Source organism: Trichomycterus rosablanca, chromosome 1 (genome assembly GCF_030014385.1).
Source record: "Trichomycterus rosablanca isolate fTriRos1 chromosome 1, fTriRos1.hap1, whole genome shotgun sequence".
In the NCBI taxonomy this organism is placed as follows: domain Eukaryota; kingdom Metazoa; phylum Chordata; class Actinopteri; order Siluriformes; family Trichomycteridae; genus Trichomycterus; species Trichomycterus rosablanca.
In genome coordinates this window covers 71,356,440-71,371,422 of record NC_085988.1, presented here as the reverse complement: position 1 = coordinate 71,371,422, position 14,983 = coordinate 71,356,440, and the positions used below count along the sequence as shown (strand labels likewise).

The 14,983-nt window shown below is 40.8% G+C and overlaps 1 protein-coding gene across 1 annotated transcript in view; it reads left to right on the top strand.

Annotated features, from left to right (window-relative positions):
* Window positions 1–4,794: 4,794 nt before the first annotated feature.
* mdm1 (Mdm1 nuclear protein) overlaps window positions 4,795–14,983 on the top strand; it is a 36,530-nt gene continuing 26,341 nt past the window's right edge. Inside the window, exons 1-7 of the mRNA XM_063006184.1 lie at window positions 4,795–4,876; window positions 5,863–5,962; window positions 9,479–9,789; window positions 10,374–10,520; window positions 12,252–12,428; window positions 13,470–13,606; window positions 14,840–14,936. Of these exons, the coding sequence (XP_062862254.1) occupies window positions 5,929–5,962; window positions 9,479–9,789; window positions 10,374–10,520; window positions 12,252–12,428; window positions 13,470–13,606; window positions 14,840–14,936 (903 nt within the window). The 5' untranslated portion in view covers window positions 4,795–4,876; window positions 5,863–5,928. The remainder of the gene's footprint in view (window positions 4,877–5,862; window positions 5,963–9,478; window positions 9,790–10,373; window positions 10,521–12,251; window positions 12,429–13,469; window positions 13,607–14,839; window positions 14,937–14,983) is intronic.

Here is a 14,983-nt window from a genome sequence, read left to right as displayed (position 1 = left end):
GCTGGATTAGGCTCCAGCACCCCCCTGCAACCCTAATTGGATAAGCGGTTAAGAAAGTGAGTGAGTAAGTGAGTGAGGGAGTGAGTGTTAGCGATGAGCTCATCTGACATACCTAAACTTTATAGTTAGAACAGGTGTCTACATGGTCTAGTGCATATTTATGCGTATGAGAATATTTTTTTGTAAAACACATTTTTGTCAAACTGTACTGTGAATTGTGCATCCTTTCTGTATTTCTTTTAAAAAATAAAATCATGAGCATTACTATGGAATCAAGCCCCAGCCCCAACCACCCACATCACCTTTGTGGTTATAACAGTCTCCACTCTTCTTGGAAGACTGTTATAAAAAGTGTATGTTTGTAAAACATCCAAACGTGTCCATGGACCACAGGAGTCCTGTCACACCAGACTTATCAAACCACGTCTTTCTTTGGGTGTTTCTTTGTAAACATACTGGAATAAGAAATGACCTTCCACAAGTGTTGCCACAAAGTTAGAAGCATGTAATTTATTATACATTATTTTTAGGCACCTGTTAGCAATTGGCTTGTCTGACACACCTGAACTTGATAGTTAGGACAGGTGTCTACAAAGGCTAGTGCATAAACACTGATCAGCCATAACATTAAAACCACCTCATTGTTTCTACACTCACTGTCTATTTTATCAGCTCCACTTACCATATAGAAGCACTTTGTAGTTCTACAATTACTGACTGTAGTCCATCTGTTTCTCTACATACTTTGTTAGCCCCCTTTCATGCTGTTCTTCAATGGTCAGGACCCCCACAGGACCACTACAGAGCAGGTATTATTTGGGTGGTGGGTCACTCTCAGCACTGCACTGACACTGACATGGTGGTAGTGTGTTAGTGTGTGTTGTGCTGGTATGAGAAGATAAGACGCAGCAGCGCTGCTGGAGTTTTTAAACACCTCACTGTCACTGCTGGACTGAGAATAGTCCACCAACCAAAAATATATCCAGCCAACAGCGCCCCGTGGGCAGCATCCTGTGACCACTGATGAAGGTCTAGAAGATGACCAACTCAAACAGCAGCAATTGATGTGCGATCGTCTCTGACTTTACATCTACAAGGTGGACCAAGTAGGTAGGAGTTTCCAATAGAGTGGACAGTGAGTGGACACGGTATTTAAAAACTCCAGCAGCGTTGCTGTGTCTGATCAACTCATACCAGCACAACACACACTAACACACCACCGCCATGTCAGTGTCACTGCAGTGCTGAGAATGATCCACCATCTAAATAATACCTGCTCTGTGGGGGTCCTGACCATTGAAGAACAGGGTAAAAGCAGGCTAAAAAGGTATGCAGAGAAACAGATGGACTACAGTCAGTAATTGTAGAACTACAAAGTGCTTCTATATGGTAAGTGGAGCTGATAAAATGGACAGTGAGTGTGGAAACAAGGAGGTGGTGTATGCGTATGAGAATATTTGTTGAAAAATAAAGGTAGACAGAAGAGAGATTAATAAGCAGTACATTATTTGAAACGAGAAGAGAGCAGAAAAGCAGCACACTGTGCAGAAGCTTCAGACAGTACAAAAGCAGCTTACAGGCGTCTTCTGTGCGCATGCGCGTGTCGAGGGACGCGCCTGCAGTCACCACGGTGACCAGCGTCTAACTGACTGTAACTGAATCTGTAGTCACACACCCAAGTGCTGTAATAAATCTGAATTATTTACACCTTTATTCTCTGTTTCTTCAAACTGTGAATTCCTCTTCAGAATAACAATGACTATTCAGTTTAAGGTATGTCTATCTTATTTAATTTAAAGGAAATAGCATGACATTTGTAAGACATGATAGCTTAATCTTTAATTCTTTGTCTTTTGTCTATGTTGATTTACTTTTCCTCAGTGCTTAATACAGCTAAACAAACAATAGTATACAACCATAGTGTTTTTACAGTGTTCACACTGGACTGTACACCTTTTACTATTGTCATGAAATGTAAATAAGTTTTTATACTCACCAGTTAATACTGCAGAGATTTTGCTTTTGATTTGTGACTGGATTTATTTAAACTATTACAACCAAAATATACATTTATTGGGACACTTAACATTATATATAGCAAAAACACCTATTTTGCATGCAGTATGCTTTTTCCCTTGTCAAGGCAGGTTTAGCAAATTTAGCACTGCACTGATAGGTACACGAAGATACAGTACAGGTCACTTGGTTATAAAAACAACCTTTAAATGTGGGATCAAGATTTTTTTAAATAGTTACTATACCATAGATTACAGCGCAGTGGAAAATGGGCACAACACAGTGGCGTAACTAGGAGCTCATGGGCCCCAGTGCAAAAAAAAAATTTGGGCCCCCTCAACAAATCTGTTTTATTCCATATATATCAGTGTTTGCTATATATTTCCTATTTGGCTTGCCATAATACATGCATAATACATGCAGCCAATGGGGGGGGGGGCAGTGAGGTGAGTGGCTGAGTTCATGTCGTGGAGGGCCCCCTTCTGCCATGGGCCCCAGTGCGTAACTACTAGTTAAGCCACTGGCACAACACCATGTACATGTACAATAGGAAGTACAATAACACATTAGGTATGGTACAAATAGTACTGTAGGGCAGGGGTTTTCAACCTTATTGGACATGCGCCCCCTTCCCTGTGCCGACCTAGAACTTGCACCCCCCCATATCAACCCTCGCACAGAAATTACTGTGAAAGCTCTTGACAAGCTAAAATAATATAATTAACGTCGTGCACATCATACATACGATACAAGAAATTCGTGGTTCAATATCAGTTACAGCTAGTCGTAAATTGTTATGCCTAGTTCACACTACACGATTTTTGCCCTGATTTTCGCTCGCCGACTGGTTGGCGCTAGATTTGCCGGCTCGAGAGCAACTCGGCGTTCCCTCGGCAATCAATCGCTATGTGTGAACTACTCAACAACTCGATCCGAGCGGCTTGCCAAGCGCTCGCCGAATCGAGATTTCTAGCATGTCAGATATCTGATCTGAGTTGGCCGACTGGCAATGAGTGCTATGTCGAACAGCCAATGAAAACGCAAATGAGAATACACCGGCACACACACAACTTTTACAGTATTTCTGACCTTATTGTTCTCTACAAAACACCAATGCTGCATTGCAAAAATATTTATTAACCTCCAACTCACTATAGAACAATCCAAACCAAATCCACTCATTCATTTATTTTTCCTCCTTGTTTTTACGCTGCACATCAGTGCACAAGCTTTAATCACTCGCTATTTGTTGACATGTATTTTTGGACAGGGTATGATTAAACCTTTCGTCACATCTCGCGTTTGTTTTCGTGACAAAACGTAGTTTGGGAGAGCAGAGAAGCTCGTCTGTGATTCCAGTTGGTGATAGATGGTGTAGTGTGAAACCCTCTATCGCCGATCTGTCGTGTAGTGTGAAATACACACCAACGTGAAAGACTCCCGATTACAAGAGATCCAGTCATGTAGTGTGAACTGTACAGCGACCTGACGACTTGGAAAGTCGTGTAATGTGAACTTGGCATAAGCAGTACTTGTAGATGGCTTATCGGCATCTGTGGTATCGGAATGAACGCCCTCGCTAGTGGAGTCCTCGGCTGAAACAACGCAGTGTTACATTTCCTGATTCCCGCTTTCTGTCAGTAGTCAGAAAACTCAGGGGAACTAACTTTTAGCCCCACGTACAGAACAAGCTTAATTTGGCTGTCGCTCTGTGGTAATACTCAGTTTAATTAAGCCCCCAACCTGTGGGTCACACAAAATGTTCTGTAGTAGCAGGTGGTTTATTTAAAACCACAGCATTCATTAATAACAGTAAAAACGAGAGCTGACTAAGGAGAGAAACGTGCACAAGCTTTGCTTCATACAAATCGACTCCTGACTCAGTTAGCGATATTGTGAACTGAACAGAGCACATCTCCCACTACACACCTATCTTAAACACACACACACACACACACACACACACACAGAGCAGTCCTAACAGCAGTCATTGTTTTTGTCACCGATTTATCTTCTCAGTACCTGCGCACCCCACAGGTTGAAAACCCCTGCTCTAGTGCAGCGTTTCCCAAACTGTTTTTGCACCACGGACAGATTTCATATAAGATATAATTTCAGGGAGGATATAAAAATACTGCTCACAAATGATGTAACCTTAGCTTTTTTCGCTGCAACGAGGGGCCGGTTCCACCAAGGTATGACAATAAGACTAATTCCTAGCGATCTCTAATTATTTATTCTTTCTGTGTGGCCCGGTAATAAATGACCCACGGACCAGTACTGATACTGTGCAATGAAAAAACAAAAGTTAGCTAAGGCATCCTATACGAAAAATGCGTACTCTTCTGTCAAATTAAAGGTCTAACAAATAATTCATGCAATATGTAAAATGTTTAAAGTTTAAAGGGGGATGACATAAAGAAAAAGTGGGGCAATTATCACAGCAGTTTTAATCCTTAATCTGTGTTGAATGGGAACTTTCCGACTAGCCTCCAAAAGGAGTGGAGTCGTTTTTTACAGTTTATCCATCCTGCACATGCTTCTGATGAGTACCTGAATGTTGCATTACGTGTATCAGACAGAATTCCGAGTTTTCCACTTGTAAATACGACTTCGTATAGTCAGCCATTTGACTCCAACTCCCAAGTAGGAGTCGGTTCCCCAGCATCTTCTGGGCCTGTAAGCAGTGAAGGTAGTAAATGAGAGTGGGAGGAGCTACACTCAAGCGTGGGCGGGGCTAAAGGCGAAACCGCTTAATTCTACGTCACTGCTCTTAAACAAAAGTAAACAGGAAGTCAAGCACGCGCACTTTCGGTTATTCTGATTAAAATAAACAAGACATGATGTGACTTAATAAGTGGTAATGTAATGCATATTACTCTGTGATTGTATACGCACGTGAGATTAGCACATTTCCTCATGTCATTTGTAAAAACGCTTAAAAAACCGCATTTAATAATCGCATGCTTTGATTTGGCAGCTCTTGTACAGTTAGTGTAGTAGTGGTGCAGATCTCTCCATACACAGAACCAACTGTCCGGCTTTTTTATCACCCATGATAACGCTGCTGATTACTTTATATCAGAAAGCTACGGAGCCCCTAAGGTGACATCCCCTAAAAAAAAAAAAAATAATGCGTGGCCACGCCTTATTAACTCGTGGGAACGAGATAATTAAGTCGTGGCCACGACTTAGTAAGGAGTGGGAATGAGATGAGGAATGAAACAGTTGAATATGGTGTGATCATCTGTTACACCCAGGAGGGAGACTGCTTATTACATCAAGGCTCCAAAACAAACAATCTACGGCTCCCCAGAAAATGGAGAGTGAATTGATTTCTTTTTATTTCCATCTTGGAATGAATTATGCTGATATTTTGGAGTCTCGTGCAGTGAGCCATGTACATGAATTCCCCTACAGCATATATCCGATTCTGTATGATTTGTGTAAGCTGTGAAAATAAAAGGATCTTGTTACCACACCTTATTAAGTGGTGGCCACGACTTAACTATCTCATTCCCACGCCTTATTAAGTGGTGGCCACGACTTCACTATCTCGTTCCCACGGCTTATTAAGTGGTGGCCACAACACTATCACGTTCCCACGAGTTAATAAGGCGTGGCCATGCATTTTTTTTTTTTGGGGATGTCACCCTAGGGGCTCCGTAGTAAGCAGTATTAGGATACAATTTAAGATGGATTAACCCCTGGACAGTGTATAAACACATTCTCTTTAGTAGTAGCTGCACGGTTTAGAATATGTACAGTATTCTGTTAGATCCACGCAGTGGTGTTGAAAAGTAGACTGACCATGTTATGAAAGATTGTCGTGTGTCTCCCACACAGGGGATCAGCAGGGATCAAAACAAACACAGGGTGAGACGGGTGAGAAGTGCATCCCCGCCGCGAGCTATGAGACTGGCTGGACTCCGCTCTGATCAGCAGGGTAGGTACTTTATATACCCTCATACAGTGTATCACAAAAGTGAGTACACCCCTCACATTTCTGCAAATATTTTATTATATCTTTTCATGGGACAACACTATAGACATGAAACTTGGATATAACTTAGAGTAGTCAGTGTACAACTTGTATAGCAGTGTAGATTTTTGGTCTTCTTAAAATAACTCAACACACAGCCATTAATGTCTAAATGGCTGGCAACATAAGTGAGTACACCCCACAGTGAACATGTCCAAATTGTGCCCAAAGTGTCAATATTTTGTGTGACCACCATTATTATCCAGCACTGCCTTAACCCTCCTGGGCATGGAATTCACCAGAGCTGCACAGGTTGCTACTGGAATCCTCTTCCACTCCTCCATGATGACATCACGGAGCTGGTGGATGTTAGACACCTTGAACTGCTCAACCTTCCACTTGAAAATGCGCCACAGGTGCTCAATTGGGTTTAGTCCATCACCTTTACCTTCAGCTTCCTCAGCAAGGCAGTTGTCATCTTGGAGGTTGTGTTTGGGGTCGTTATCCTGTTGGAAAACTGCCATGAGGCCCAGTTTTTGAAGGGAGGGGATCATGCTCTGTTTCAGAAAGTCACAGTACATGTTGGAATTCATGTTTCCCTCAATGAACTGCAGCTCCCCAGTGCCAGCAACACTTATGCAGCCCAAGACCATGATGCTACCACCACCATGCTTGACTGTAAGCAAGATACAGTTGTCTTGGTACTTCTCACCAGGGCGCCGCCACACATGCTGGACACCATCTGAGCCAAACAAGTTTATCTTGGTCTCGTCAGACCACAGGGCATTCCAGTAATCCATGTTCTTGGACTGCTTGTTTTCAGCAAACTGTTTGCTGGCTTTCTTGTGCGTCAGCTTCCTTCTGGGATGACGACCATGCAGACCGAGTTGATGCAGTGTGCGGCGTATGGTCTGAGCGCTGACAGGCTGACCTCCCACGTCTTCAACCTCTGCAGCAATGCTGGCAGCACTCATGTGTCTATTTTTTAAAGCCAACCTCTGGATATGACGCCGAACACGTGGACTCAACTTCTTTGGTCGACCCTGGCGAAGCCTGTTCCGAGTGGAACCTGTCCTGGAAAACCGCTGTATGACCTTGGCCACCATGCTGTAGCTCAGTTTCAGGGTGTTAGCAATCTTCTTATAGCCCAGGCCATCTTTGTGGAGAGCAACAATTCTATTTCTCACATCCTCAGAGAGTTCTTTGCCATGAGGTGCCATGTTGAATATCCAGTGGCCAGTATCAGAGAATTGTACCCAAAACACCAAATTTAACAGCCCTGCTCCCCATTTACACCTGGGACCATGACACATGACACCAGGGAGGGACAACGACACATTTGGGCACAATTTGGACATGTTCACTGTGGGGTGTACTCACTTATGTTGCCAGCCATTTAGACATTAATGGCTGTGTGTTGAGTTATTTTCAGAAGACAGTAAATCTACACTGCTATACAAGTTGTACACTGACTACTCTAAGTTATATCCAAGTTTCATGTCTATAGTGTTGTCCCATGAAAAGATATAATGAAATATTTGCAGAAATGTGAGGGGTGTACTCACTTTTGTGATACACTGTATATTTACAAAACCATAATATCCAATATACAATGATCTGCCATAACAATAAAACCACCTCCTCCTTTATCAGCTCCACTTACCATATAAAAGCACTTTGTAGTTATACAATTACTGACTGTAGTCCATCTATTTCTCTACATACCTTTTTAGCCTGCTTTCACCCTGTTCTTCAATGGCCAGGAGCCTCACAGGACCACCACAGAGAAGGTATTATTTGGGTAGTGGATCATTCTCAGCACTGCAGTGACAATTATGGTGGTGGTGTGTTAGTCTGTGTTGTGCTGGTATGAGTGGATCCGACACAGCAATGCTGCTGGAGTTTTTAAATACCGCGTCCACTCACGGTCCACTCTATTAGACACTCCTGTTTGGTCCACCTTGTAGATGTAAAGTCAGAGACGATCACTCATCTATTGCTGCTGTTCGAGTTGGTCATCTTAGAGACCTTCATCAGTGGTCACAGGAAGCTGCCTATGGGGCACTGTTGGCTGGATGTTTTTGGTTGGTGGACTATTCTCAGTCCAGCAGTGACACTGAGGTGTTTAAAAACTCTATCAGTGCTGATGTGTCTTATCCACTCATACCAGCACAACACACACTAACACACCACCACCATGTCAGTGTCACTGCAGTGCTGAGAATGATCCACCACCTAAATAATACCTGCTCTGTGGTGGTTCTGGGAGAGTCCTGACCATTGAAGAATAGCTTGAAAGTGGGCTAACAAAGCACGCAGAGAAACATACGGGCTACAGTCAGTAATTGTAGAATTATAAAGTGCTCCTATATGGTAACTGGAGCTGATAAAATGGACAGTGTGTGTAGAAACAAGGAGGTGGTGGTTTTAATGTTATGGCTGATCGGTGTACACTGATCTGCCAAAACATCAGGACCCACCAATGTGCGTTTCTTATTTAGGGATTTATTTGGTGATACATTAAATTTTGGTCTAATGTTATTTACTTTAAGTACACAGGTTGAATGCAGCAGGTTGAAATGGACAGGCATAAGGTCTAAGGCCTTTGATAAGTGCCAAGTCATTGTAGCCTTATGACTGGTCTGAGGAGGGACAAGTCACAAATCGCCAACAGGTTGTTGGGTAGCCAAGACTTTTTGATGCCAGAGGACATGAACGCTATGGCATATGGTACAGACCAGCAGATGGGCAGTTACTGGGTCAGAGCTGTTTTGACAAGTATATTATGTTTTGGCTCAGTGGTATACACTGAAGCCGAAAGTATGTGGACTGTCGTTCTAATCATTAATTTCAAGGCTTGTGATTGTGGCTTTACCCACTTCCATTGCTTACAGATGCATAACATCATATAAAATGATATGCTTTTAACTTAGGAGAAGGTGTTATTTATTTATTAAGATTTTAACGTCATGTTTTACACACTTTGGTTACATTCATGACAGAACAGGTAGTTAATGTAAAAGTAAAAGTTACTGTAGGTAGTTACTGTAAAAGTTCACAACAGTCTCCAATTCACCTCACTTGCATGTCTTTGGACTGTGGGAGGAAGCCGGAGCATCCGGAGGAAACCCACACAGATATGGGGAGAACATGCAAACTCCACACAGAAAGGACCCAGACCAAACCCAGGACCATCTTGCTATGAGGCGGCAGTGCCACCCACTGAGCCACCGTGCGACCCTGGGAGAAGGTGAGATCCATAAAGACATGGTTTGATGACCTTGGTGTGACAGGAACTCCATTGGCCAAATGGGGAAAAATACCCACAGACACACTACAAAATCTTGCATGGCTTTCTTATAAATATATAAGTGAATTAAAAAAAGTGAAGACTTTTATACAATCAATGTTCATCGTTATATTTTAAATTTACAATAAGCAGTTGGATCTATTTCTGTTCTATTAATTTTTTTCTTAAAGGAATAAGCAGAGAACCCCAGTTTCAATCAAAGAGAAGAATCCAATTCAAGCCACCTCAAGTATCCAGTTCTCTCAGATGGGGCGATTCACGTGTTTTTCCAAGGCAGAAGGATTTAACTAGGCCTGCTTCCCCTCCTACTGCAGTGCCTGTAGCAACAGCAGGCGGTGAGAACAATGTAGAAACTCCTCTGGCCCCAAGAAAATTGAAACCATCAAAATCTTCAGAAACAACCTCGCCTCAAGAGAAGTCAACATCTGCACACATACACAGAACCCCTGAACAGCTGACACAAGAGCCCCCATCAAATGAAGTGAGTTCTGTTTATAACTGTAGGGTACTTTTCTGGTGCAAAATATCAGTAGTAAACTTCAGGCTAGGATTTTATGCAGCCCTTTATTGCTTGTAAGACTGTAAAAGTACAATATCTGGTTCAAAGAACTGTGACATCAGTCAAAATGCCAGTAAAAAATATTTTTATTGTCCTTATTTATTATTTTATTATTCTTATTTGTTGTTTATTGTTATAAAATATGTTCCCAATGTACTTTTTGACACACAAATTTATTTGGCAAATGTGATTTCACCCAAACTAATGCCAATTCCAAAATGCTATTATTCCAAAAGTTATCCTTTTGGTGTTTTACATTCACATTTAACCCATTCAGTTTCCCTGCTTGTCTTGTAAATGTAAGACCACATAGGTCAGTAGAGTAGTGCTTTATAGATAGATACTTTATTTATCCCGAAGGAAAGTATTGTTTTGATTTACGATATTAAACAAATGATCATCAGAATAAGTGTATTTGCTCTGACCCTTTCCTCAAAAGCAGCATGTGCTAATCTATGTCTGCAAAATGACAAAGTCACCAGAGCTCTTACTGTAATGTTCTGTAGGCTGTTCCACAGGTGAACCACGTACTGAAGAAGAAGGCAGGCCTGAAGTCAGAGCGACAGAAGAATGGCCGCCAGAGCTCAGAGTACCAGAAACAGTTTCAGTGGAAGACTGCTGTAGCTGAATCGCCTCTTATTGCTGCACAACAGGTTCTTAATAACACTTACAACAGCATGTATCACATATATCACTGATTTCTAAGTTATTATATACACTTTATTTAGAATTTTTGGTAAAAAAAAAAAGCACTTCCAGTAGAGGGTAGCAGAGAGTTAGTAATGCCACATCGTACAAACAAATTAATCCTATCAAATTCTTTTCCTGTACACTGTATTAATGTAAGATGTGGGGCGGCACAGTGGGTGGCACTGTCACCTCACAGCAAGAAGGCCCTGGGTTCGATTCCCAGGTGGGGTGGTGTCCGGGTCCTTTCTGTGTGGAGTTTGCATGTTCTCCCTGTGTCTGTGTGGGTTTCCTCCGGGAGCTCCGGTTTCCTCCCACAGTCCAAAGACATGCAAGTGAGGTGAATTGGAGATACAAAATTGCCCATGACTGTGTTTGAGATTAAACTTGTGAACTGATGAATCTTGTGTAACGAGTAACCGTTCCTGTCATGAATGTAACCAAAGTGTGTAAAACATGACATTAAAATCCTAATAAATAAATAAAATAAATAATGTAAAATGTGTTATAAACCTATATTTAGGTTAGATAAACCTTTCGGGCATATTTATTAATTTTTAATCAACTTAAAATGATGTTTTTGGTTTTCATGTCCAGTTCAGAGAAACAACCTAAGTGAAACTATGGCAGTGTTCCAATCCATACCCAACTAAATAATAAGTAAATAACAAATTGGCACAGCACATTTTGTGTAATTATGATTAAGAACATTGTATTTGGTTTGAGACATAAGTTTCCTACTTATGTAATAAAACATTCGCTCACAAACACACCAGCAACTCATATCATTGTAACACCTGATCTATGTAAATCTGTCCATATGAAGACTGCAAGAACAATTCAGTCTTAAAAGCTGCTTTATCTTAAGTTTTGTTTCTTTATTAGAATTTTAACGTCATGTTTTACACTTTGGTTACATTCATGACAGGAACGGTAGTTACTCATTACACAATGTTCATCAGTTCACAAGGTTATATCGAACACAGTCATGGACAATTTAGTGTCTCCAATTCACCTCACTTGCATGTCTTTGGACTGTGGGAGGAAACCGGAGCACTCAAAGGAAACCCACACGGACACGGGGAGAACATGCAAACTCCACACAGAAAGGACCCGGACCGCCCCACCTGGGGATCGAACCCAGGACCTTCTTGCTTTATGTGCATCTGTACTCTTGGATGATATTAAACAAATAAAAAGGAAGTTAGCTGATATCTTAAGCCATAAGATATGTTTATCACCATTATATGTTTCATTATTTCATTAAAGCAATGTTTTGTATATATTTGGGATTGGATTTTGTTCATATTAACAGATTAAATACTCTGCAGAGAAATAAGTGCTTTATTTGCTTTTTCCATCATGTCCCAACTTTTTCTGATTTGGGGTTGTACATGTAAAATAATTTAAAATAGTGTTTGGACGTTGATTGCAAAAGGGACAAAAATGGCTTTTTACCTCTAGAAATAAACAAGCACAATTCTTGAAGTATGTAATGTCTTGGTTATTGTTTGATCTGGAGTGTACTAACAGTAGATGGCAGCAGAGAGTTATTTCTCCCACACTAAAAAGTGATGGTAATAAGCATATTAACACTTTCTCCTCAAGGGTGTAAATGTTTCTAAATTATTGCTTTAAACACTTTTAGGGCTGATAGTCATATATTTGATCTTTCTTATGTATTCTGTTTATTATAGATGTTGTACACCAGCAACAGGTCAATCCCACCTTATAAATCTAATCCAGTAGAGCTGGAGACTGAGTACAAGAGAAGCTTTAAGGGATCCCCTCCACCCAGAGCCCCACGCTTACGCAGGGATGTGGAATTAGAAGAGCTTCCACCGTGCCAACGGGAGAATATTTCTCCTGAGAAGGTACTTCAGCTTATGAATAAACAGTGTAAAACAGTGTTTTTTTGTTTAAAGGATTTTTGAGGCCTGTAAAGTTGTCAATCATTGGTGGTTAAGGTCACCGGTTCAAACCACACCACTGCCAGGTTGCCACTGTTGGGCCCTTAAACAATGCCCCTAACCTTCAATTGTTTGGACAATATACTGTCACGTTACTGTAAGTCACTTTGGATAAAAGCATCTGCCAAATGCCGAAAAATGTAAATATAAAGGTCACACATGGGTCAGTTTAAGTCCTTTGACCTTTTCAATTTATAAACACATTTTATTTGGTGTTATCACAAAAACACATAACATATGTATAAAATATGAAGTGTCAGTCATATTCTAATTACACACAACTGAATGATTAGCTGATTTACTCAACTCTAGAGTAATAGACATATGACAGCCCTTTAAGAGTTTGCTAAATGGCAGGAAAAATTACTGTGGGAACATAAGATAACATTCTCTGATCTGATGAGACAATAATCAAACTCTTTGGGCAGAACAGCAAGCATAATGCCTGGCAAAAACAAACAGGCAATGCTTATTATCTGGCTAATATTATCACTATGATGAAATATGGTGGTGGCAGCATCATGCTTTTGAACAGCAGGAACAGATAGACTAAATTAAGGTACGGAAAATATCTTTCCTACATATAGCCAAAACAACACTGGAGTGTCTTAGTGTAAGTCACTGAATGTCCTTAAGTGGCCCAGACAAAGCCCACTTTAACCTTATTAAACATTTGAGGAAAGACCTAAAGGTGGCAGTTCAGTCATTCACAATCCAGTCCAACAAATCTGCCTTGAAAATGGGATAGACTGCTCAAATACCACTGTGCAAAGCCTGTGAAGTCTGTATTGGAGGCTCATACAATGTATTGAATAAAGAGTCTAAATACCTTTGTGAATAGGAGATGTCAATTTCAGATTTTTTATTAATTTGATCAAAAATTGAGTAATTTTTGGATGTAATATATTTTCTCCTTCCTCATGTGTTTTATTATTTTAATAACAGAGAAACAGGAAGAAAAGAAGGCAACAGCGCCTTAGAAGAAGGTCAGGCCCAAATGAGGAAAATCAAGAGCCACAGCCCTTGCAACAGGATGTGAGGACACCTCAGTCCCAAAAAGATGCTTCACCTGAAGTTAGGAGGTAAGGCTGTTGGTACCAACATCTGTATGAAGTAATTACTTACCAGTGGTGACAAAGAACATGATTGATAATTAAACAATATTCAGGAACATATAGATTATATTTACAACCCCAAATCAGAAAAAGTTGGGACAGCATGGAAAATGCAAATAATTAAAAAGAAAAACAGAGTTTCTTACATTTACTTTGTCTTTCATTTGATTGCAGACAGGATAAACCTGAGATATTTCATGTTTTATTTTATTTTATTTATTTCAGACCTGCAACACATTCTAAAAAAGTTGGGACAGTAAAGCATTTACCACTTTGTAATGTTGCTATTCCTTTTCACCACACTTAAAAGATGTTTTGGCACCGAGGATACCAAGTGATTTAGTGTTTCAGCTTTTATTTTGTCCCAATTCTTCCTGCAAACACGTCTTAAGATGTGCAACAGTACGGGGTTGTCGTGTTGCAGGCCTAAATTGCAGAAATGGAGTTATATTAACAAATTAAATGAAGTTAAGCAGATAAAACATGACATATCTTGGGTTCAAACTGTCTGCAATCAAATAAAAGTCAAAGTATATGTAAGGAACACTGCATTTTTATTTTATTTGCGTTTTCCATCCTGTCCCAACTTTTTCTGATTTGGGGTTGTATCTGAAGCATTTACACAAGCGTTTGCAGACTGGTGCACATGGGGGTGCATACTAAAACCTTGCAAAGAGCAGCAAAGCAGGGGTTTTCTTTCATTTTCATCAACCGCTTCATTCTGTTCAGGGTTAAGCTGGGTCTGTTTTCACCGGGCTACACTGGGCACAAGGCAGGAATGCACTGGACAGGGCGCCAATGCATCGAAGGCATTTAGCCACCCCCCTCGGCCCCTTCACCAGACATGTCTATGTAGACACCCACCGGCCAATATTACTGCCGAGATTCAAAACCTGGATTATAGCAGGGCTGGGTTAATGTGGGTTAATAGACCGCTGCATCACCATAGCACAATTTCTTGTTAAATGTAGGTAAATTCAGATATCTGCATTCACTAATAAATGCTTCATTACTTGCAGTGATGGAAAAACGATTTTATGATTGATCTTTGGTGCCAGTTGCCAGTATACATTATTAATATGCTTCATGATTTATGCATTGTTGTTTTTTTTGTAAGATTGAACTACTGCAAGAATGAGTTCTAGTGCACTGTAGTCCACATTTCTGCATGGTTCAGTTTCTTTCTGTGGTTTATTGCAGGAAGGTGAAGACTGAATATAGCTCCAATTTCTGCTCTCCACTTTATTACTGCTACAGAGATGGAGCATGGGTCTGGTCCAGGACAATAGAACAGGAGGTAGGAGTGCTAAACGAACATCCCTGATCCAGAACAACAGTTTTAAC